The 27,072-nt window shown below is 35.9% G+C and overlaps 2 protein-coding genes across 3 annotated transcripts in view; both read left to right on the plus strand.

Moving 5' to 3' along the window:
• Positions 1-27,072, plus strand: part of sm (heterogeneous nuclear ribonucleoprotein L) — a 532,854-nt gene that overhangs the window by 263,021 nt on the left and 242,761 nt on the right. The gene's annotated exons all lie outside the window — the stretch shown is intronic.
• LOC141487529 (uncharacterized) lies at positions 24,672-25,936 on the plus strand. Its single transcript, XM_074186624.1, has 2 exons — positions 24,672-24,810; positions 24,874-25,936. Exon 2 carries the CDS (start codon positions 24,878-24,880, stop codon positions 25,934-25,936), a length of 1,059 nt encoding a protein of 352 aa, XP_074042725.1. The 5' UTR covers positions 24,672-24,810; positions 24,874-24,877.

The following is a 27,072-nucleotide window of genomic DNA, read 5'->3' on the forward strand; positions in this document are numbered from 1 at the left end:
AATGGGTATGTGAACAAACAAAATCGTCGAACTTGGGACGATACTAATTCAAGAGCGTCCATTGCATCCCGAGAAAGTCACTGTTTGGCTTCTTCGGTCTATATTTCTTTGAGACTGGCTAACTTTTTTTGCCCTCAATTGGATCATCTGGACACAAACGACATGTTCAAATCATGATTTATGCGCCAGAGTCATGGAAAATTGTCCGTTTCGTATGCGCTCCACCCAGAGAAGCCGCGACGGACATTTGAACGATATTATATTTCATACATAATGGCATCAATAGCTCTTTCAAACGAATAAAACATTTTCGATGATATCTCACCACACTTTTTTTTATTAAAAAAGACGCTTCAACCACGTAGGGTTATTAGCGTAGGTTCAGTGATACAGATTATGCTAGTGCTATATTTCCTGTAACATATTAATGTGTTTGAGAAAAGCTAAGAGATTGTCAGTATTACAATTTTCTCCTAAGGTGTCTTTGAGTGAACGAGTAATATTGAAATCGAGTCTATCATTATGATATAGAACGCATTCGGTTAACATATGTTCAACATTTAAAATAGAATTACACACTGTACATTTAGGTTGCTGTTCGCCCGTCAAAAGATATCCATGAGTAGCGCGTGTATGATCCATTCGAAGTCATGAGAGGATTACTTGTTTTCGCCTGTTATCAGGTGTGTGCTTCCATGGTAGAACTGATGCCTTGATGCTGGATAATTTTGAGGATGATTGGGATTGCCAACAGTTGGTGAGGATATGTTTGTAAAAGGGTTTCAGATCTCGGTACGCAATTTGAAGTTCTGTTACTGTAATTGGGTTGGTAATAGCTTCCTTTGCTAGTTTGTCCGCCATCTCATTACCTGCTATTCCTATATGCGATGGAATCCACATAAAATGAATTTGTGATTCTTCATTTTGTAGCAGAGAGTGTATAGCTCTTTTCATGAGGAGTATGATGGGGTGGTTGGTGTACAGTTCTTCAATCAAGTGCATTCAGCGAGTCTGTCACAATAAGGCATTTTGTTAGATTTCGTACTTCGGCGAAATTTAATGCTTTCAATATAGCATATAATTCCCCTGTGAGTACTGTACTCTCTTTGGGTAATTTGAAGGAGGCCCTGTAATCAGAACTTATGAAAGCTGCCCCAAAACCCTCTTCGGTTTTTGATGCGTCCGTGTATATCAAACAAAAGTCCTCATATTGGTTTATTAGTTGATGAAATTGTGTCTTAATTATCTCATAATTGGTTTCATTTTTGTTATTCTGGGTGAGACTTATGTTTGTTTGTATTTGAGGAATTGTCCAGGGAGGAGGGTTTGATATATTTGAAGTAGTCATAATATTTGGAAGTGAAAGACGTAAACTGGATAGGTAGCGGTTGTATCTCTCATAGAATGGAAGATCAGCTCTTTTCTTTCTAGCAAAAGTGTTTTTAAAAGAATTGAAGGGGTTATATTTTTAGGAGTGATTGATTTTTGGGAAAGAAAGTTTTTGGCTTTCTACTACTCCATCTGATACAAAAAAAGGAATGAGAGAATCTTCCAAAGAAAGGAAGGAAGTAATCAATTTGAAAATAAGTTACTCTATACATGGATGTGTAGATCATGCAAAGAAGTAACTTTAAATATGTTTGCGACGACGTTGTGGTGAACTGGGTTTTCTGGATTTGAGTTGACATAAGCTGCATATGTAAGAGTCAAGAGTTGTCTCCGAGAAGATAATGATGGTAAACCTGCTTCACAACGGATGCTGTTTACCGGACTAGCATTATTCTGAATGGTATCTAGTTATTTTAGAACTGTCTTCTTTGCCGAGTTACATTTGATTGCCCCGTAGTCTTATTAATGACCTGTAGATTTGCATTGAGGTCTTTGAATCGGCACCCCAACTTTTACAGAAAATGGTTTTCATCAAATTCAGTCCTTTCTGACAGGAGGTTTTAAGGTGTTGAATATGTAGTTTCCAGTTTAGTCGGTGGTCAAAAATCATTCCTAGAAATTTTGTATTCTCCATGTATTGGATACTCTTGCCGAATAGTTGTAGTTGGGGTAGGTTTCCTTTATATCTCTTGCAGAACCGGATGCACTTGGTCTTGTCTTCTGATATCTGAAGTCCTGTGGAGGGGATCCAGTCTTGGAGCTTAACAAGGAAACGTTGTAGATAGTTATATATCGTTTTGGGTTTTTTTCCTCTGCCGAAGACTACGAGATCGTCTGCATATACCCTTGCCTTGAGCGGTGTGGTGCACTCTTCTATTATGCTGTCGATGGCTAGAAGAAAAAGAGTTGTGCTCGAAGGAGAACCTTGAGGTACTCCGTTTTCCTGAATTTTCGTAGTAGACAGGATTCTGTTAGCTCGTACTCGAAACTTGCGACATTTCAAAAAATTGTTCACAAATGCTAGAGAGTTTGCACCAAATGACCATTTTTGCAGTGTTTTCAGAAGAAGATCGCAATGCATTCTTGGTTGTTGATGAAATACTCGTGTATTTTCAATTCAAGTTCCACCAAGTTGTCTAGTGTGGATCTCTCTTTCCGGAAACCACTCTGTTCGGGAATTAGAGGATTCTTTTCTTCTAAGAACCATGTAAATCTGTTATTGACGATTTTTTCTAACAACTTGCTCATTGCACATGTTAACGAGATTGGTCTGTATGATTCTGAGATGATCTTTGTTTTCTTTATGTATTGGTATAATGATCGATTCAGTCCATTTCTGAGGAAATACTTGTTTGTTCCAGATAATATATTTTGAGCAACAATTTCTTAGCACTTTCTGGTAACATTTTTAGTAAAACTGTTGGAATATCATCAGGACCAGGAGAAGAATCTTTCATGCATTTGAGGCATTCGCTAAATTATTTGATTGTCCAATGTATTTGATGTTGTGGCTGAAGAAATTTTAAACAATTTCTCTCTTAACCTCGTCTGTTTTATAATAATGACAGGAAACCAATCGTTGCTGGAGTGTTCTTGAAGGGAGGTCGCTAGGGTTTCTGCTATATCTTCTGGAGATGTAAAAATATTTCCGTCCATTGCTATGTGGTTAATAAAATTGTGGAATTGAATTCAAAATCTTGTTTATTGTTTGCCAGACGGTACTGGATGGAGTTGAGCTGTTTAGTCCGTTCACAAATGTCTTCCACGAATCGCGTTTACTCTTTTTCATCGTGTACCTAGCTATTGCTCTCAAGCGTTTGAATTCTACTAGATTTTCAGCTGTTTTGTGTTTCTTTTGGCATTCAATGTTTCACCAAGGAAGTGGAGGATATTTGAATATGGTACTAGTTTTTCCAATACTTACTTATTTCTGCTGTTTCAATTATCATCTGTGAAAATTGCTCAACAAGCTGGTCTATGTTAAGATGTGATATTCCATTTTCTTTCACAGTTGATACTTTATTATCTATGATGGATTCATAGAGGTTCCAGTTCGCATTTTTCAGATTCCATTTCGAGGGTGGAGTAGAAGAGAATTCTGATCTCTCTTTAGTTATAATGATAGAATGATAATCACTACCATACAAATCTGAAAATACTTCCCATTTCGAGACCATAGATAATTCCGGTTCGCAAAATGATAAATCAATTGCAGATGATTCCCCATTAGCTGAATTGAAGCGAGTGTTTCTACTACACTCATTGAGGAGATTGAGATTGGTTATATTCATAAGATTTTCAATTTTACAACCCATTGAGGTGGTTTTTTTTGTAACCCCAAATATGGTTATGTGAGTTGAAATCTTCTATCACTATTCGAGGTGCCGGTATCTGATCAAAAAGTTCGGTGAGTTCGTTAATACTAGGTTTATGGCTGGGAGGAATGTAAATGTTGCAGATATTTATTGCTCTTGGCCCTTTAATTGACACCGCTACTGCTTCTAGATTTATCGTAATAGGAACGAGTTCTGCCTCTACTGACTTTTTTATGTGGATAGCTACATCACCATTGGCTATAAGTTGATTGGGTCTATTTTTGTGGAAACAGTTGTAGTTCGAGAGTTTGTGGAAAGTGTCGTATTGGAAGTGGGTTTCTTGTAGGCTTAATATGGATGGAGTATATTTTGACAAAATAATTTTCAACATTTCGTATTGGGTATGCTATCCATTGATGTTCCATTGAAGTATCGACGTGATTTTTTTTTTAAAGAAAGGAAAGTGGTAAGACCAGACTAATGTGTCTCCTGGGACGTATCACTATCTTCTATGTCGCTATCGACTCCAGTTCTAATTCTTTCTTGATTTTGTTCTGTATTTTGGTACAACTTGATTTTATCCTCCTTTCCGTAAGGAATGGATAAATCTTGTGTAGTAGAGAAAGAAGCCCTTGAATATCGGAAGTATAGGATTTTGCTACACTTAAAGGATCAGGCGAGCCGTGGACGTTTTCAAAGAAGTCGATGATCTCGTCATATGTTAACGCGTGTTTTATTGTGTTGTCCTCAAACATTGGTTTGGCCGAGTGTAAAAGGTCTTCCACTGGTGGGTTTTTGTCACCAGTCCTGACTTTTTTCCTCCTCTGATCTGTATTAGGTTTCAAAATTGTTGGATTTTCATTGACTTCAAGGGCCGGTGGAGTTGTTATCTCAGATATAGTTCTATGAAGGCTTTTCATTAACAGTTTCTTGGGGATTGCTATCGGTGTTGACTGTGTCTTTCTGTACAACGACGGCTGGGTTTTCTGTCGTAGTGTCCTTTGGGTTTTGTTTGGGCAGTTGGCTGCTAATTATCCTCCTTGTTTGCAGCAGAAGCATAGCTGATTATCCAAGGAGTGGTATATACGGTAGAGTGTATCGTCAAAGTTTATAATTATTGATTGGGGGATTTTGGAATGGTCTATAAGAGTAACGTACGTTTGTCTTCGAAAGCAAAGAATGTGTTTGTATTCGGGATTAGAAACTCCTATTCTCAAAAAGGATATTGGTGACACCAGGTTCAGATTTAACTTGCGTAATTCCTGCTCCAAAAAACTATGGGGAATAGAAGGGCACACATTTGAAACGGGGGTGATTAGTCTTCGAGCTGTATGGATTTCTTGGTTGATAACAATTTTTCCGTTAGCGTAGTTCATGAATTCTTCAACTTTTTTTTCGCTGGACAGATATATGCATACTCTGTTGTTTGAGATTCTTGAGGAAAAAAGGATATCCTTCGGGTTCATTTTTCCTCCTAAAGCAAGGAGGTAGTCTTCTAACTTCAAGTTATCTAGGGCATTAAATAGAATTGCTTGTTTTTTAGTGGGGAACTTCGGCATGTTTGTTTGGTTTAAAACAGTGGAAAACAATCTTGTAGAGTTATTGGTACTTCTGTAGTCAGAAGTACCCGCCGATGAATTTTCATCCATAATTGAAAGCAGGTGTCATCAAGGTCTAGTACAGATCGCACGCTGCTTCCTGGGGTGATGATAACAGACAGTATTCGTCCTTGGATTGACAGCAATTTACTATGTTCTTGTTTTGTAGGTGAATTCAATTAAGAAAAAACAATGAACTTACGGGTCTCCAAGTGGTCTTCAATTTTGTGAAGACGTGTGAAATCCGTAAAATTTTCGAATGGTTTATTTCACTGATAAAACTAATAATTTTAAACGATTCTGATAAGTACACCTGTTGTTCACTCAGTCAGAACCGGACTCCCTCACCACACTTTGTTAACACGCTTTTGTTAGCTTCACCTGTTTGTATGTATGTATGTTTGTTTGTTTGTAACTTCAAAGCTCGGGATCAGTATTTGACAGAATTATCGACATTATTGCTCATCGCGGGCAGATGACGCTGTACGTAACCTCATTGATATAATTCGAACTCACTTTACATGTATTTCCTCATTTGAAATAAGTATTTTTTCATTCACACGCGCGCCTGCTGCCTTATTTGTAACCCTACTTTGCGCGCCTGCTGCCTTGGGTTTGGTAGCTGATTATCAGGCTCCCTTTCCGGAATTGGAAAATATCAATGGTCATTTTTTTTCTAAACAATATATGGCTGATTGATCCCAAAGTTTAGATAAAATAAATATAGTTTAGAAAGACTGAGAAACACGCTTTTATAGCATACGAAACTGAAAAATGAAAAATAAATATAGTTTTAAAAAAACAAAAAAACACGTTTTCAAAGAACATCGAACAAAAAATTCAAATAAGCTTTAAACAATAACAAACGAAAATATTAGTATTATTGTCACTTTCTGCCATATTTTTTGTATCTATATCAAGCGCCCGTCGCTTTTTTCATAATAATTGTCACTGATTCGTTAGAACAAGCTACCCGCTCACACACGAGTCTCAAATATTTCGATTTTAACTGAAACACGGTTTCGAAAATCGTCTAGAAACTTTCATTGCTGTAGAACAGTTACGAATTACGATCAGAATGATCAAAAATTGTACAAGGTCAACTGACAACTTCTAACTATCCTAAGTATTTAAAATGAAAATTTTTTGCCAAAAAAATTATCCTATCAAATTTGTCTATTTCTAGTCATGTGTGTCGAAATAACCAATGAAACCATCATTACACTGATAACTACCCATGGATAGTTTTCACGGGTACTTATCACTTATGTCATGACATTGCTAAGCAACCAACACAATAAAGTTGTTTGAAATTTCAGTAATTCAATTTATTTCGAAAATGTCACTTCCTCGCTTTGGTGTTCAAAATGATGCGGCAATTGACAAAATCATTGAAGAAAATACACCAAAAAATACTGTCAATAGTAAAAAATACACTTGGAAAATATTTATGGAGTTATATCATTATACGAATTGTTCTTTTAATAACTGTGTGTTCAATAAATAATTTTGTTCGAAATGCAAAAAATTTTCTCACCGAATATCCCTCGAACATTGATAAATAACTCATAATTTTATCACAACTTCCTCAAGCACGTTATTTTAGGTAACATCCCTCCGCCTTCGGCGTCGGGATGTTACCAAATAACGTGCTTTCGAAAACTGTGATAAAATTATTTCGTTAGTTATCAATGTCCTTGGGATATTATAGCTGACAACTTGTCAAATCTGAATATACAGATTGAACATGAAAAATGTCTCATACAATAATACTAGTATTTTTCGTTCGTTATTGTTTTAAGCTTATTTTAAAAAAAAATAACTTTTTAGTTCGATGTTCTTTGACAGCGTGTTTTTTATTTTTTTTTAACTATATTTATTCAAATTTAAAGATACAACAATACTTTCAATACAATAATTCAATATCCCCGAAAGACGTTTGTGAAAATTTTCTCATAGAGAAAGACGAGTTTCATGAGTATAATGGATTTCGCTGAAATCAATCTAGTGGTTATCCACATATGTTTTTCAGGTGGTAATGAGAATTGAAAATGACCCACTGTTTCTCGAATTTTGTAACTACGTGTTTGTTTCCTTATTCATCATTCTGTTTATTTCACTGTCGGTTCAGAGGTTATACGATGCGAGAAGTGTTCACGAACAGGAAACTGAATTATTTCGGGATTTGAATTTTTAATAACATAGTGGAAAAGCGGAAGGTAGGAATACCGTTGTTTGGATGAAATAGTCATCGGGATGCTTGTAGAAAAGCTTGTGTATTATTAAAATACTGTTCTGCTATATTGGCTAGCTTCCTTTTCCACGTAATATGGTCTGGAAAAACTTCTCGTCTCCTGTTATCCTATTGGGAAAAATGGTTTTGGCTAACTACATTCCATTTTTATATAAAAAATGTGGAAAACTTCCGATGGAAGGAAAAACGCAATTACGTTCAAAATTAACTGTTTACAAAGATGTGTAAGTCATGCATAGAAGCTACTATTAGATACGAACTGGAGGAAAAAAGAGTCCTCCCGAAACAACTACTTTCATGTGAAAATTAGTGCTTCAGGTATGCATTTTTTCGTATTCGATGGATTCATGAATTTCATCGATTTCACGGGAAGGTATATTAAAACTCGGCCTTTCCGATTTTCATGTTTAATTTCTCATAGTCGCTTATGAATGATATTGGTCCTCAAAGTTGGCTTGATACGAGCTAAAGTCTACCTAAATTACAATTATATATTACAATTTGAATCTTATAAACTTCTGCTTACTTAGTGACTAATTTCACTGATAATGTGAGTTTATGTACAAACTATCAGGTTGTTTCAAAAGTTTTGTTGGTTATAAAGTCATGTGTTTTTCAGCTACATATAGTCCATATCTTAATCAATATTTATTCTACTGTCGTATGTCGTATACATGAGCGTATAATGCGTATACATCGTATAATGAGCGATAGAGAATTTTCTACTCTTTACATTGATGCTGTTCACTTTTTTTTCCAAATTTCAAGTTTTTGACTCTTTTCAGCTTGTTTCTCTATGATGTAGTTGAGCAATTCGTGGTCAGTTTGTTACTATGATCTCAAATTGAACCATAAAACTGCCGAAAGAGTCCGAAAAATTAACCAGGGATTTGACAATGATAGTGTTAATGAACGCACTTTTCGACGTTGGTACGTGAGATTCCGTTCCGAATATTATAGCCTCGAAGTTAAGCCTCCTAGTGGTCGACCTACAGTAATCCAGGACAAGGATTTGAGGACCCTGGTGGAGTTTGACGGTGTGTGGAATGGCGGAAGAACTGAGCGTCAGCTCTCATGCAGTTTTTGATGGTTTCAAACATATTGAGAAGGTCAAAAAGCTCGAAAAGTGGGTGCCCCACAATTTGAAAGATTATTTTCGAGGCGTTGAGGACAGTGGTTGAACACCGATGAGCCACCCAGGTACTTCTCAACGGCAAAAACCCCCTAAAAAAGATCATGGTTACTGTATAGTGGTAAATAAAGTGTCGAAGTTCTGCCTCAACCCCCATACCCCTCAGACCTCTCGCCAACCGAGTACCATCTTTTCAAACACTTTGATATTTTTTTCAATTGAGAAACGGCACTGATTCAAATGACGCTTATTTCGATGAATTTGAATACGTATTCACTGATATTTAAAGTAGAATCATAAAAGCGGACAAAACTTTTTAAACAACCTAATGATTCAAAATTCAATCATTATGAAAGAAATTTCACCAAATTATAAACTGATTACCAGATTCAATAGAGGAAAATAATCCAATTCTATTTTGGCGTCCAGTAAATTTTCCAAATTCTTATATCTATTAATTTGCGAATATTCCAAAAGATTGAGTTTCAAATCTTTCTCTTCCAAATGTAATACGTCATAGTTGTGGTTGAACTCATGCCCCTCTGCCAAAAGATGGTTTGAAAATGTGGAATTTGTGTTCGCATTTGAAAAAATACTCCTGTTTTTTATTCTTTGGAAAAAGGTTCTCTCCTCTCGGCCAATATAGTTCTTCGCAAGAACCATAAATCATACTCCTGATCTTTCCGACCCTGAAGTTTCGTCTTTGTTGTTTTCAAAACGTTTGCTCAAGTTATCATTTTTTCTGTGAGTCATGTCCAAGTCTTTTTTTAAACATTCGATATTATTGTTGGGTTCAGCAAAGTATGTCAAAGTATGACGCTTATTCTTGTTTCTTGAAGTAGGAGAAGTTTGGTAAATGACTTGTGTTCGTAAATTTTTGGAAAGAATCAAGTCAATAATGTCTACCTTGTAATCGTTGTTGACGTTGAAGAATTCGTTCAATAAAACCCAGTTTTCAGAATCAAATTTTCAGAGTGTGGTACTAGAATACGTTATGGATTTTCATCAAGAATTGGTCAAGTCCATCACATAGGTGAAACTTTACACTGACACTTCTGTTCATTGCTATGATAACGTAATATTTTGCACGGATCGTGTCCAGGTGAACTTCTACGAGGTAAGTTGGGTTAGATTTCGTCCTTCTTATGAAAAAAAGTTATAAAAGTAATCCTTTTTATGACAAGACTATTTTGTAGAATATTGGTGAGCCTTATACAGTGTGTCTCACTTCTCATGGAAACACCCCCGTATCTTCCGTAATATTCGAGGTAGAACGATGAAACTCTCTGGACTGATGGAAATGCTCAAAATGCACCTACCACCTGAATGGGGTTGGCCAAAGTGATATATACTGTCCGCCACTCGCGATGGAACACCCCATTTTTACGGTAAAACATATTAGGGGGCAAATTAGGCTCAAAATTCCTTCAGATTCGTGATCAGGACTACCAACTTACTACGAATACACTTTTTTTCCTGAAAAAATGTCAGTCCTGAAAAATCCGAATTTGTCTCACTTCTCATGGAAACACCCCCGTATCTTCCGTAATAATTGAAGTAGATTTTTTTTGGTTTTGACATCAAAACATGAACATCAGTCCTGAGAGTTTCATTGCTCCACCTCGAATATTACGGAAGATACGGGGGTGTTTCCATGAGAAGTGAGACAAATTCGGATTTTTCAGGAAAAATAGTGTATTCGTAGTAAGTTGGTAGTCCTGATCACGAATCTGAAGGAATTTTGAGCCTATTTTGCCCCCTAATATGTTTTACCGTAAAAATGGGGTGTTCCATCGCGAGTGGCGGACAGTGTACATCACTTTGGCCAACCCTGTTCAAGTGGTAGATGCATTTTGAGCATTTCCATCAGTCCTGAGAGTTATATCGTTCTACCTCGAATATTACGGAAGATAAGCGGGTGTTTCCATGAGAAGTGAGACACACTGTATTTATAATGTCATTGGTATTGTTAATAAGCACACATCCAACGAAATATTGATTTCAACATTTCGGTTTCAGTAAGTGAATATTCGCTATATTCGTTTGTTTGAAGATGATTGACAATGTTTCATGATGAATTTCAATAGTCCGGGATTCCATTATCTGATATTGTATAAAATGATTTGAAATCCCTGAAAGAACTAATAAAAGAAGACGTAACTTAGCTTAGGATCTCCTAATTTTTATTTTATTTTTTGTTCAATTGCATTTTATTTCACTACTATTTCATTTCAGGTTTTTCTACTCAATATAATTATTCACAGCTATTCATTTTAATTCTTTTTTTATCAGTTCTTTCAGGGATTCCAAATCATTTTATATAATATCAGACAATTGAAGTCCGAAATATTGAAATTCTCTATATTCATTAAAAATGTGTTACAATACGAATATCGGAAAAAATTGCAACGGAAGTCAGAAATTGAAGAGTGAACTCCCGATGTTAATACGTGCATATTCATCATATATTTCAACGATACACTGAAAATTAAAAGTCTAAATTTCGTTCCCCTCTTTTCTGCACTAAATCAATATCAAACATTCAAAGAGATCTTTGACATTTTTGACGAATACTCGCTTTGAAGAACACAAGTGATGAAATCTAAGTTTCCCAGCAACAAACGAATAATTGATTATATTCAGCGGCGTTTGCTTTGATCTGTTTATAATTCATAATTTCAAATCAAACATTTTTGGATCTGTCTGATTTTGATTGACGTAATATTTAGATTGCAGAAACCACAAACTGAAAAATAATATAATATCACTTGCAGATGGATCAACATTTTCTTATGTGACTGTTATGTCAGTACCCCTTACCTAAAACATGGTTGAGATATGTCCAGAATAATTTTTTGTCAATTTACTTCTCTGATGGGTGGTTATCGCTTGTATATGGCTTTGATATGAAAATCAATTCAGAAATTAGCCCCATCAACCCCAGGGAGATACTCATCTCTATTATTCAACAGACACAATGCGGATTTCTGCAGACCAACATCTCCGTAAGCTGATCTGGTACATGTCGGAATCTGACCGAATCTAATTACACTGTCTATCTCGGAACGCACATCTGTCCAGATGCACTGATGAAATTAAAAACAAAAAATTCTACCTTGCTAATATTTGATATACCGTACAGTCAATGGATATGCGTTACCAATTTGCTCATCCGATAGAAATCGAACAAGTAATTCACAAGTAGAAGAATTGATCCAAAACAAGCACTTTTTCCAATCACCAGAAATGCAATACTTTTCTCGACGCGCGTTTCACCAACTAAATTGGCACTTCAGAAGATATTTGTATGCGTTGACGCCATTATAAGTGGATGCATGACATTTTCCCAAGACGCCATCCATGGGATTGACAGATTGACCCCAAGGTGTTCAGTTGGTTCAAACTAGTGGTAGCTACAGTAAAATACAGAGGACAAATCTTGTTTGGCCGGCGATGTTAGAGCTTTGCTTTGCAACTACCGCCTTGGAGAGTCTCGTTCATCTCTGATATAATAATATTTCTTTGATGGGTGTCATTGAAATGTAAAGAAGAAGTTATAATTTGCATATAAAAGAATCGAATTTTTATTTGCCTTCTAGTGAAATATTATTCCTTTATTTCTTAACAAAAGCATGCCAATATTCATTAAAATTTGTTCTCAATTGTACTACATGGCGTCCGCAGAATGGGTAGTATACGAGGTGTCAATTTAAAAACTTCTCACCCATAAAATCTTCCTTCAAGTAAATAATATAAGGAATCAAAAACTATGTATAAATGAATTACGCGTGGGATGTTTCAATTGTTAGTTATTGTCTTTTTACAAAATGAAATTTATTTTCGAGAAAGACATTTTAAACATAAAATCTATGCTTATTTTATAAACTGTTCGTACTTCGTCCATTTTTGCTCTAAACAGTAATAACATCTGTTTTTGAATTTCCCTCTAACATCACCGGAAACTTCACTAGAGATTGACTATCATGCCACTGTAATACGTCTTTTAAGTTCTTCAATATCAGAAGGTTGCGTTTTATAAACAACGGATTTAAGATGCCCCCAAAACAATAAATATAAGGGTGTTGAATCCGGTAATCTCGGAGGCCATTCAACTGTTCCCCTTCTGCCAATCCATCTATTCGGAAATTTCTCGTTCAACAACTGTCGGACGGGAAAAAAATAATGAGGTAGAGCACTATCCTGCTGGAAATGTTACAGATAATCCTACAAAATTTCATTACCTTCTGCATTCATTTGAGTTTCTAGCTCGTGAGTAATAAGAGGATCGATAATCTCTTCAAGCATTTCAAGGTACAGATTGTCAGTCATGTTTTCATCCAGAAATAATGGCCCAATGATAGCATTTCCAATAATACCAGCCCAAACATTAATTTTTGTGGAAAAAATATGTGGGTTTTCGTCAATCCAATATCGACAATTTTGTCTATTAACGTTGCCATGCAGAAAAAAGGAACACTCAACGCTGAAACAGTTTTCATCACAAAACTCTATTCTTCTATCATAATCATCCTCGTGAATCTCTTGAAGAATCAGCATTTTAGAAGGATTAAATTTATGCATTTTCACACTGATCTGATACTGATCGTATGGAGCTCGTGGGGTCTGTAGCAAACGTTTCCAAAACTTCAATTTGAGCTGCTTCATTTAGTACTCTGGGGATATTTTTTTATTTGTCACTGAACCAGTTTCGTAAAACTTATTCACCAAACCAAGCACATACCGGTGACTTACATTATAATTTGGATGTCTTTCGTTAAAAAGACATGCCGCCCTTCGTGCGCACTACTGTTACTATTAAACTACTGTTTGATGTAAATTAATTGGAGCTAATGGCTAATGTTAGCTCTAATAAAGGGTTGGAATAGTAATACCTATAATATTCTCATCAGTTGTGGTCAAACCATGCATCTCAGTACAGGCGTAGTAATAATCACTTTTGTTAGTTTAGAAAGCTATTTTTTGGAGAATGCTCATCAAAAAATAATAAATCAGGGTATACCATCGGAAACAGAATTGAACGCCAATTAAAATGATGTGCCACTTGAACCCCCCTTCCTGTTTAAAATTCTAAGCGTAACATCTACCCCTTTTAGGAAGTTAAACCACGAGGGCTACAAATAGTCCTTGAAAGTGTCTACTTGATAACAAACTTGACCTGTTTTTTCGATTCCTCAGAGGAAAATCATGAGTGTGGGGAGTTTTCAAATTCAATGGAATAAATTCCAATCTTTCAGATTTTCACAATTTGATAAAATGAAATTCCTTGGAGAATATCAAATTATTATGCCAGCGCTTTAAGCAGTTTATTTCAAACTTTCTATAAATGCTTTACTTACAATTGATATATCATTGAGTGAATGAACATCAATTTTCTTTTTTATAGTAAAATACTAGAACTTAGGCAACTTTTAATAACAGAAAGAATCTTGATATATAAAAATGTTTAATTTGGTCGTTAAAATAATTATTCATGTACCAAAGCAATGAATTGTGATGGTGTCATTTATAACTTTTGAGACACTATTTTTTATACTGACTAAAATAATTATAATTGATAGTTTGAAGAAGCTTTCTAGTAATATCAGTTCATTCACTTATTTAATTACTTATTATACTTATTATATTATGTTAGTATAATTAAGACTGGGTTCAAAATGATTTTTTCCGTGATGAGTACAATCATTCCAATATCGGTTAGTTTTCAAGTCTCCACAAGGAATATTTTCTTACCTGACGCGAGGAGACCAACCACAGCTTGTATCTGCTTTACCTAAGGAGTACCGTAAATGATAATCTAGCCTTTATTATCATCATTTATAATTTATTGGTCAAAATATGTTTATATATTATGCATTAATTTCGGCCTTCGTGCAGTTATACTTTTCGAAAAAATAGAAGCTTGTGAACTATGGTCATTCGCTTCGATTTCGGGCTTTTAACAATCCATTAACTTCTGAGATTTGTCCAAAGAAAAATCGCTCGATAACATAAACTTTTCGATAACGTCCCCGGCACTGGTAAAAGACCCATTTCCTTTATCCAACTGCGTTATTCTTTCAATCGATCAGTCACATGCGGCATAGCTGGTCTCCCATTTACAGAAATTGTTCAATTTATAACCCAAAACATTAAATTGCGATGGTGTCGTTTATAACTTTCGAGATGTTTTTTTTTCTTTACTAGTGTACTACCACTGAGAGGAAATATGAAATGGTATTATTTTGGGGGTGGCAAACTGGAAGAGATGTTATCAACGTAGTAATTAACGTTATGAGTGATCCACGAAATGATTTGATTTTGGGAGGGTCATGAAAGTCGAACTAATGGCTTTTATCTGATAAAAGCAAGGAGCTCGACAAGGAGCGAAAGCTGTATTCTACCAGACTATGTTTTCACATGCCTCGTCATCATAGGAGATTTGAAACTTAGGCAGTTTCCTGAAAAGTAGCTGTTCATATCTTATTGATGTTTGTTTCGTTGTAATCCACTCACAAGTTTGTTAACTGTATAAGCATTTCAAAAATAAATAGATAACATTCTGAGAATTTTTGTTGCGATATTATTCGAATCATATCACATTTTTTCAGATTTTACTTCTACCATCACTCATAAGTTCTGGGAAAGAGACGGTTTCAATGCCAACTGAAATATTCTTAAGGCGCTCTCAGAGGGGTGCCTGTGCGAAAGTTGCGATTCACATTGGATTTGAATCGCTGAAGATTAAATCCATTTGAAAAAACCTTCTCAGGAAGTTTATTTCACATAAACGCAGTTTTCCAGATGAAATAGTTCTTAAACAGTGAAGTTCGAGGTGTACTGAGTTGTTAGCCTATTTCCACACCACTTGATGTTTTGCTTCACATTCACGGAAGGTTTCAGTCTGATCTCTTTATCGTTGTTGATTAACATATAGTATATTGATTTTTTTTTAATTATACTGTTGCTATTCAGCTAACATTTTATTAAATTTGGAATACTTTCCAACAAGTTTTATTATGATTGGGTGGATATATTATTTGATTTGCTGAATTTATGGGTTCATTATTATTGACTCTGCAGGAAGGAAAAACGTGAAGGTCAATCAATCATCTTTGTTTTTTCACTGACACTCAAGTTAATATAATATCTAGCTGTGTAAAATGGTTGATGATTCATTGAAAATTGTTTCTTCATATTTTGAGTATCTGAAATCACTTACACTACACGAGTGTTCGAATTTTACCTTGATTACAATTCTGATAAATGTTGATGTTGTTTTGTGAATAGGATTTTTTTCATTGGCTATTAAAAGTTCATGAATTTGTTTAACAAATATCTCGTAATTGTTTATTTGAATAATGTATCCTTATTCGAAAATAATATTTGATCAACTTCTTGTTGTACATTATTCCATACTGTTACATTAATATCTTAATGAATTTGTCAATTTCAGTAAAGTCGATTGTCGTATCCACTCTCATTCGAGGAATATATTATATTGTTTTTTCAAGGATTTTTTTTGGCAGATTTCAGTTTAAATCGGCCCAGTTGAATTCAGAAATAAGTTTTTATAAGGAAGTAATGCGATTTTTGCCTCTCTCAATCTTTTTGGTACTTGAGCTCACGTAAGAAATCTAAGAACTGAAGTTAGTAATATAGCTGCAAGAGTTCTATGACATTCCTTTTTGAAAAACGCATGCGAATTTGGGCGGGTCCATTCTGGCGATTTTACGACCTTCGACCTTCAAACCCCACTTCATGGTCACATGTGTCTATTGTCCACTTCAAGGTCACGCGTCGTTGGTAAGTGTTTCAGAGAGAGACGTTAGTGAGTGGAAAGATACTCATGTGACGTAGTCTCCCCACTCCTCCACTTTTGCCATCATCCAGTTGACCTATCAGAAGCTACCTCGCGTACAGCGGGAAATTCAAATATGAAGATGAACAAGGCCGTGAAGAACACTTCAAGATTGCGCGTCGTTGGTGAGTGATAAGTTGAGAGAGACTTTAGTGAGTGGGAGAGAGAAACGTGTGACGTTATCGATGCAGAAAAGGATGGAATGAGTATCGGATAGATTCAAAGATAAGAGGGCATCCTTGTCGCGTACCAGTCAATAATGTGTTTAGTATATACAATATTGACCCTTGAATTGTCTCGGAATCATCTCGAAATTGTTGGCCTGGTTATATACACAGAGATTGAAACTTTTTAATGTTGAAAATATGTTTTCCGTTAGCCAGCTGTCGTCCCCCTATAAGAACGACATCACTCAAGAGTTGAAACTTTTTTGTATGTTATGCAATGAAAATCGAACGTCACGCGCAGGGTTCGAACCACCGTTCCCACGCGCAACTTTAGTTTTAGTGGGAATTCCATGTTTATTTACATATCAATAATAATCAATTCTAGTGTTGATTGTGTAGTGAAATTTTTTTGGTTAATAAACTTATTATTATTATAACATAGCTGTCGATTGAATGAGAAGAACGAACCACTCAAATAACCCAATCGACTTCTATCCCACCAAAAATTGACGAACTGGGCTAATTTAAGCAGGTCTTGAAACGTTCAGTTTATAAATGTACCGTTCAAACAAATAACAAAAAATATTCGTTTCGTGAAAATTTCACTGCCACGTCAACTATTTACTATGATCCGTACACTTTTTATTGTTTTATAGTACACTTTTTTCAGACATTTCGGTTAAGTATTTTTAAAAACTTTTTATTTTTTGGGCTTGGGTGGTCGAACAGTGTTGAAGGGTTTGACTTCTGTAATATCTGAAATAAGAAATCAGCTTTCAGAACAAACTCAATTATATCTCATTTCTGTATCTCAACTCTCTTTGCATGTTTTGTTTCTATTGTTAATGAAACTTTCAAATTGTCAAATGGTTTTGCCGTGTGATATCCGAAACAAATATCAAGTAGTCCACTTACCACTGAGAAAGGGTATTTTATTGGAAACTTTTTTTTCAATCATATTTCAAATAACATTCACCAATTACGGTCAAAACAATAATTCCGAAAGACGTATTCATCCATCGTTGCATTTGTCATTTTTCCACTACCACATGAGGTAAATTTCCAATTTTCCAGTGACGGTTTAACCAATCAATATTTCCAATCAGCCGAAGAGATTGCTGCACCACACCGCGTCACTGGACTGAATAATGTACATGTAAAACTGATAACATGATCCAGACTTCAGTCGAGTTTGAGAGCGTGAAGAAAAACATACTTTGTTATATATTTGAAATTTATTTTACTGGTGATATTTGTTTATCGCATTTCTGCAGTATATGATATCGCTAAGCCTCCATTATGTCAAAAAGAAGAGTAAATCAGTCTGGTTCACACTAGTACTGATTCTTGTCGGAGCGTACAGCTACCAAACTGAGTCATGGCCGGGGGAGAAATCGTACATACATACTTATTGTATTGGGGGAGGGGCTTATAGTATAAAAATAAACTTTATATGTAGTAGTAGAGATTATCCTGAAGAGGCATTAGCCTCTAGCAGGGCCCTACACAAACATACCCAACAAATGAAGTGTAATTAACCAAAAAATTTGAATAAACGATTTGCATTCATTCATTCGTAGTAGTAGAGGAGACCGTGGGAGATCCACCTTCACCCATCAGATTACTTGATGCGACATATTTTTATCAAATATAATTTACCAAGAAACATGCCTATGATAACTTGCCTATCGAAAAGTTTACATATAATTTCAATTGAATTAATTTTTATCAATCTTCTTTCATCAATTTCACTCTTTTCATAACCGAATGAGTTTTATCTCAACTATATTGACCTACATCACTTCTGCTGAGATTATCAATAACAGTAACTTGCTGGAACTATACCAAAACTCATATTGAAATTAATGAAAATTGTATCAATCAACTTTCCCTTTAGAGTCAAAGATTATCAAATCATCATGCCCAATGAAAAATGACATTTATGTGAAGGTATGACATTTGTCAAACCAAAAAACTCCATTAATGTTTAACTTTTTTCGTCGATTTATATGTTCACTTAATTGTTTCTTACTCATTTTTACTGTAAGTATGATTTGTAATTTTATTCATTGGCAAAAAAACCCACAACTCAATAAATTATAGACCCTGGAGAAGCTTCCCACTAGAAGCGAAAGCTTGGCAAAGTAAAACAGAGTTTTTGATTTTTTGACTGAGAGACCCCGTTATTCCATTCTACTGTATATATATATATATATATATATATATATATATATATATATAGCTGTGAAATAATTAAAAAGTAATAATTCATTATGACAACAATAACAAAAACTTAGTTCAAAGCTAAATTATGAAATTATAAAATTATATACAGCAAGCGCCAAACGTGATGGCGAGCGATCGCGCGCAGGTAAAGACTCTCAACTAAATCACTATTGGATTACGATAAGCCCCTTGCCGGCCAGTGTCGTACCTATAATTAATTTTAATGAGGGTAGCAAATGGAACATGACTTCTTAATTATTCCTTTTCATATTCTATTTAATATTATAGGTAGTAGTACACAGTTCATTGAAATGTTATATAATGATAGGTACACTTATCCAAAAATGAACTTTTTTTAGTCGATGACATTTTTCCAGAAACAATACAAAATATTCAGACAATGCCAAACGTCAACAGCATTGGAGGACAAGTGATGATACGTATCTGTATAGAGGGTTTGTATGTCTTACAAGAGCTGTAGTGGGGGTTATATTGAAAATGAATGTGTGCGCATGAGGGCGTGCTCGCTATCACGTTTAGCGCTTGCTATAAAAATTTATATTCCTTATTTGAAATCATATAAAGAATAATTTATTTATATTTGAAAACTAAATAAATACCGTGAAGCGAGAAAGAATAAGTGTTGCTTTTTTAAAATTTTAGTATATGAATTAAAAAACATTCATCGATATAGAAAAATAAAATTGAAACCGTCTATGTTATTCAAAGCGTTTATTACAAAGCATATGAAAACATAGAAAAATTAAATTAAAACATTTATTATAATTTTGATTGTGCACCATCGGAATCACCGGAAGCTGAATAAAGATATTCAGTATCTGATAATTTTGTTTTTTATGGAAAATCAATTTTAAAGAGCATATCAACACTCTTAACTCATTTTTGACTGCCAGTCAATATTATTTAGCACGTGTTGTCACTAATAAATGAATTTCGACTGTATACGAGCATGCGAACTCGGATGTTGTGTCTTGTTAGTAGGGTGCTAATGCCGACTGAACGCCTCCCCCCACCCCTTTTGACCTTGAGACGTCACACGACCTTGAATGACGTCACCTAACCTTGAACGTCGTACACATAGTATGAGATTGAATGCGGTGTTTGACCTTGAGTGTGGGGTTTGACCTTGACGTTCGACACTTCGACTACCTTGAGCTTGCTCCATGGCATTGAATGTTGACCTTGAATGAAATCGTGACGTGTACAGAATATAACCTTGAACAGTGGGCGTTCGGCGTTGTCCACTCCCTTGTTGGTAATTCCTATATAAGTTCAGAATATCGTATGACGTCACCTAACCTTGAACGTCGTACACATAGTATGAGATTGAATGCGGTGTTTGACCTTGAGTGTGGGGTTTGACCTTGACGTTCGACACTTCGACTACCTTGAGCTTGCTCCATGGCATTGAATGTTGACCTTGAATGAAATCGTGACGTGTACAGAATATACAGTGGGATTAGGCGTTGCGGTGTTTGACCTTGAGTGTGGGGTTTGACATTGACGTTCGTCACTTCGACTACCTTGAGCTTGCTCTGTGGCATTGAATGTTGACCTTGTAGCTCTCATTTGGGTTATGGTGGGGGGGAGGAGTTGGGCTTTTATAAGGAGTGTGGTGTGAACGTTTCACTCATTTCAAATTCTCCTTATCGTACGGTATATATTTCTATATACAAGATGTATTCGTGCGTTGATTGTAAAAAAAGTTTCACTCGTAATGACAACCTACGTCGTCATCAGCGGGATTCCTGCACACCCGCAAATGGTGATGGACCTCCAACATCGAAGAGGCAACGGTTGACACCCTCAGCACTTCCAACACTGCAAACATGCGTTTGCTGCAATTTGACTATTGCAAGCGATCAGATGAATGTACATCGGAGGACGTTGCAGCACAGAACAAATGCATGTGTTCAATATGGGGAAGGTGTGAAAATTGTCAATACAGCTTTCAAGTGTCGAATTGTGAGCTACCGAGTGGACAGTGAAAACCACCACATGGATTACCCAACATTCTTCAATGAAATTAAGCAGAAAGTAGTGAAACTACTCGAAGAAGTGTTGGATATCCATAAATGCATGAAAGTGAACATGGAAGTGTTTGGGCGGTACAGTCTGCAAACTAAGGATCTTTCAGACATCAAATCATTTAATAGTCCCAATGAAGTAATTGATCAATCGAATGATTTGGATGTGGTTTATAGCAGTTTTGCAGATAGTTTAACTGTTAAAGCAGCGGAATTTCAAGATCGGGATTCAGGTATGTGATCTAGTCAAAATGTTGATGATGATGGACTTATAGAGAAAACCTATATTTTCAGGTTGGACCATTGAGAAAATTTTGTACTTGGAGGTGAATATCAACAAGTATAGCCCCTTCGGAGGGTCTTCATACATCAAATTGCCAAGGTTCATCGAATTGAAGAAAAGTGTGGTGAATGTTCTTAATCAAGATCAGTGCTGCTTTGCGTGGGCTGTGACTTCAGCTTTATACCCTGCCAGTCAGAAACTTAATGAAATTTCATCATATCCCCACTTCTCAACCGTCTTGAATGTAGCAGGTATGGAATTTCCAGTTAAGTTGAAAGATATTCCTAAGTTTGAGGTTATGAACGATTGCTCTATCAATGTTTATGGGTTGGAAAATGTTTTTAAAAATGGTAGAATTGAATATGAAGTTGTGGGTCCGTTACACTATTCTAAACGTAGATTAAATAGTCATGTTAATCTGTTGATTATTACAGATGATTCTGGTAATAGTCATTATTGTTGGATTAAGGATTTATCGAGACTAGTATCATCACAAATATCTGCCCGTGGTCATAAAAAGTATTTTTGTGATGGTTGTTTATTGTACTTTGATAATGAACGAACTTTATTGCGACATCAGTTGAATGATTGTAATCACATATCGACAACGACACCATCCACAAATTTCAGGGTTGATAAATTTGGTAAAAGGGTACCTGAGAATATTTTGAAATTTGAAAATATCGAGAAACAGTTGAGGGTTCCATTCGTTGTATATGCTGATTTCGAATCTATTCTGAAACCAGTGCATACTAATGAGCCAAATCCTGCTAACTCTTATACAAATCGAACATATCTTCATGAACCATATGCTTTTTCTTACCTCATAAAGTGCTCTTTTGATGATTCTATATCTAAATTTGTACTATATAGAGGTGCTGATGCAGCTAAAGTGTTTGTGTCAAACTTGGAGGCTGATGTCACCAATATTTATCACAAATATTTGAAGAAAGTCATTCCAATGAGTCCATTGACTGATGAGGAAGAGCATGATTTCAATATTGCCGCCACATGTGGTATATGTGGAGAACCATTTGGTGATGGTGATATTAAGGTGCGTGACCACTGCCATCTAACGGGGAAAAAAGAAATGGAGCTGCACATAGTATTTGTAACCTCAATTTCAAATTGCCCAACTTTATACCCGTAATTTTTCATAATCTCAGTGGGTATGACTGTCATTTGTTCATAAAAGAGTTATGCACAAACAAAACAAAAGTTGATGTCATTGCTCAAACTAAAGAAAAGTATGTTTCCTTCACGAAACATATAATTATGGAGAGAATAGTAGATCACAATGGAGTGACGAAAAATAAGTTTTTGAAATTAAGGTTCATCGATAGTTTTAAATTTATGGCTGCTTCCCTTCAAGAGTTAGGTGACAATTTAGATGAAAAACATTTTGTGGAAACAAGAAAATATTTTCCGGAACAGGATAAATTCAAACTTATGAGGCAGAAAGGTGTTTTTCCGTACAGTTTTATCGATTCTTTAGATAAATTAAATTATTCTAGTATACCATCAAAGGTGGACTTTTATGATAAATTAAATGAAAAACATGTTTCTGATGAGGATTATGATAGAGTAAAGCAGGTATGGAACACATTCAATTGTCAAGATTTGGGTGAATATTCTGACATATACCTAAAATCTGATGTTCTACTGTTGTGCGATATTTTTGAAAATTTTAGAAATATGAGTTTAGATACATATAAATTGGATCCTGCTCACTATTTCACTTCTCCAGGTCTTTCTTGGGATGCTATGTTGAAGTATACGGGTGTCAACTTGGAATTATTAACTGATATCGATATGGTGCATTTTCTCCAAAACGGTATACGTGGTGGTGTAAGCCAGTGTTCGGAGAGAAAGCATATTGCAAACAATCAGTTTCTTCCAAATTATAATCCCGAAGAACCTTCATCTTTCATAATGTATTTGGATGCAACAAATCTGTATGGTCATAGCATGTCTCAATCATTACCTTTTGGTGGGTTCACTTGGTTGACCGCCAGTGAAATATGTCAGTTGGATATCAATAGTATTCCAGATGATAGCCCCCAAGGATACATACTTGAAGTAGATGTGCATTATCCTGTCGAGTTACACGATCTACATTCGGATTTACCATTTTTGGTTGAAAGTATTATACCACCTGGTTCAAAGTCCAAAATACCCAAACTTATTCCTAATTTGAATGATAAAAAGAAATATATCGTTCATTATAGGAATTTGAAACAAGCGGTCCGTAATGGTTTGATGGTGATGAAAACTCATAGAATTCTCAGATTCAATCAGTCACCGTGGCTGAAAAAATATATCGATTTAAATACAAATTTGAGAAATAAGGCTACCAATAAGTTTGAGAAGGGTTACTTCAAATTGAATATAAATTCCATATTTGGCAAAACGATGGAAAATGTAAACAATAGAAGAGACATTCGAATTGTCACACATTGGGAATCCATAAGAAGAGGTATGGGTGCCAATGCTTTGATAGCTCGTCCCAATTTCAAAACATTATCCATATTTTCGGAAGACTTTGTCGTCATACATATGGATAAAGTTAAGGTTTGTTATAATAAACCATTGTATTTGGGGTTCAGTATATTGGATATGTCGAAAACAGTCATTTATGATTTTTTCTATGATGTCATCAAAAAACATTACGGACCACAAGCTTCTCTTCTCTATACCGATACGGATTCTTTGATACTGAAAATAATGACGGATAATTTTTATAATTTTATGATTGCAAATGTTGACAAATTTGACACTTCTAACTATAGGTTGGGTAATAAATTCAATGTGCCAGTTAGCAAATCGGTGATTGGAAATATGAAGGATGAACTTCCGAGTGATCCCATCATCAGTTTCCATGGCACCGGTGCGAAAGCATATCATGTACAAAGTGTGTCTGATGAAATAAAGAAAGCAAAAGGTATTAAAAAATCCGTTATAAAAAATCAAATTTCAATTGAAGATTACATTAGGATTGTTGAAACAGGCGGTATAATATTTAGAAAGATGAATGTATTCAGGAGTGATTTACATGATATTTACACGTTGATGTGCAATAAAGTCGCGCTATCACATAATGATGATAAGCGATTCATCATTCCTAATACCACCAAGACATTACCTTGGGGCCACAACGATATTGAATTCTATCAGACAAGTTCCGAACAAAATTTAAGAATTCTTTTGAATGTACTGAAAGATGAAAACAGTATAAGTGACAAGAAATTAAATTTACTCATTGCCTTATTGGAAGAGCAATCGAGTAATTGAATTTTTTCACTCATTACCTGGTTTGTTCAACAAATTGTGAAATTCATACTTGTCGAATATTTCAAACGAATTATCCTACCCCACTTCCACCCCCACTCCCATTCCCACCCGAAGTGGTAGGGAGCATACGGCTATAAAACATGAGGAGGAGGCCACAGTTCATCATTCGATTGCAGTCTTCCTTCGAAAGAAGCAGCCAACCTGAGATACCTGCCAGCCAACTTAGTTGAAAATTCCAAGCAGCTTGATGTAAGTACACACTTCCATACTATTTATATTATATTGTCTAATATTTTCATTTTCTCTTTCTAGAATCATGTCTTTTCTGAGGAATGCTCTGATGACCCCGATTACCACTCTCAGTGAGAGACAGTTGGAGGATGTAGAGCGGAGGAGGGTGGTTGTCCTACAGGACATCATGGTACAACCACCAGCTGCAACACCAGCTGCAGCTCCCATTCCACCACCGGGGATGACTTCCACCCAGGAAGTGGCGGCTCCCATTCCACCACCGGGGATGACTTCCACCCAGGAAGTGGCGGCTCCTGACTTGAAGTTCTTTTTCGAGGACTTCAAACCAACCCCCGAGGAGGAGGAGATTGACCCCCCACCAACTTTGTCGACATTCAGTGGACCAACTTCTTCGTCAGCACCCCAAATTGAAGATTTACTGAATGTCTACAACCCGGACCTGGACGAGTCTCTGGCGGATTTATCGCATCTTCAAAGCTTCTTATCGCCCATCGAACCATTATCCCCCATCGATTCAGGGGATGAGTTCGAGAAACCGGTGAAGAGGGCCAAGAAGATGAAGAAGTCCGCACCTGTGAAGAAGTCCGCACCTGTGAAGGCATCCAAAGCCAAAGGTGGGAGGGGTGGTAAGTTGAGTGCTTTTCGCAAAAAGTGTGAAAAGAACTCACCTTACGGTGGTTGGCCTACAGCACCCCTTCCAGTGATGGAGGTGCAGAACTTGGTGGAAGTCGTCGCCCAGGTCCATCGGGATGCGTCACCCCCTCCAGTCACCCCCCAGGTCCATCGGAATGCGTCACCCCCTCCAGTCACCCCCCAGGTACGTGTTGAGCATTCCGAACAAGAGGTTGGCCCGGAAAATGTCCTTTCACAGACTGTGGTAGAGGGTAATAAACTCAAAGAGTCTATTACCTATGCACAGTCTGTGAAAAAGAGATATTTGAGGGAAAAGAAGGTTGTGGATGGTTCTGATTCCAGAAAAAGGGCCTTGATGGCGGATATTTCCACCATCGAGGCCCAGAAACTGGAATTAGAGAAGCGACTCTCTATGCTTAGGGCGAAACTTCAAGAAGAAGATTCGCAACAAGGAAAGAGTTTGGCTTACATCCAAAAATATGGACCTTAATACCTAACCCCTTTTGTAAATATATTTTTGTTTAGTTTAAGTTAGATGTATGTTTAGAATAAAAAAATTGTAATTTTAGGAATATAATGAAAACTTGCATGTTAATTTTAAGGTTATGAATGTTATGAATGAAAAAATAAAATAAGGAATATTGGAGTGCATATCTATTTTGGTTGTTGCACACAAAATACTGCGTGGTTGGGGCAGTATTTATTCCTTCATTCTAGTCATTTTCTAGTCACATGTAGTATATAGAATAAAATTAGTTAAATAGAATAATTGTATAGAATTTCCATCATTTGAAAGTGTGTGAATTGTAAAAAAGTTATTTTTTCTAGAGAATAAATGAAAGTGATTCTAGTAATGCTCTGAGTATAATTCCAAAACTTTTGACACTTCTCTCATCATTACTTCTCTCAACATTATTCAAACAAATTTCATTTATGTGAATGTGTAAAAATGAAATCATGAATCTAATGAATATTATATTGGATTTATTCCCCAATTCTCACATCAATACTTGAATAAATAACCTAGTGGGTCTTTATTTTTCACATATTCCCCCTCCCTTACTCTACCCCACTTTCTTCAAATCATATAAATAAGATTGTATTCTCAATATTCTTCAACTTGTTCGTTCATCATGAATCAAGCAACACCAATTATTCGGGAAGCTGATTCCACCAGTGAACCTCATTTTGCCCCACCAGAGAATTGGTCCTATGGTGACATTCAAGTTGCTGTAGTTGATTCAACATCTCCCGATGATGAATTCGATGGGTATTCAGATACAACAATAGAGCTGAATGAAGAACAAGATGTAACCTCAGACGAAGATGAATTTGAACATGATGAATTTGCCAGCCCAGAACTTGTGGATCAACTGTGGCTCGAAGATCATCAAATCGCTCCACCAAATATCATCGTGGTGGTTGATTCTCCCGAACCTGACATCATCATTATAGATGATGATGATGATGATCAGGTAGGTTAGGTTAGGTTTTCCTCGGAGTGCACATAGTACCTGGTTGGTGCACACGGAATGCTGCGTGGATGGGGCAGCATTCAACCTAACCACTCTATTTGGTAGTAGTGAAAAAAATAGGGCTATATCGGTACACCCTTGCGGTGAAACG

The sequence above is a fragment of the Leptinotarsa decemlineata genome, unplaced genomic scaffold (genome assembly GCF_025532065.1).
Source record: "Leptinotarsa decemlineata unplaced genomic scaffold, Ldec_3_MD MMD2_P_RNA_scaffold_11, whole genome shotgun sequence".
Lineage (NCBI taxonomy): Eukaryota > Metazoa > Arthropoda > Insecta > Coleoptera > Chrysomelidae > Leptinotarsa > Leptinotarsa decemlineata.

Coding starts and splice junctions, on each gene's coding strand:
- LOC141487529 (XM_074186624.1), top strand. CDS start 24,878: ATGTCTTTTCTGAGGAATGCTCTGATGACCCCGATTACCACTCTCAGT.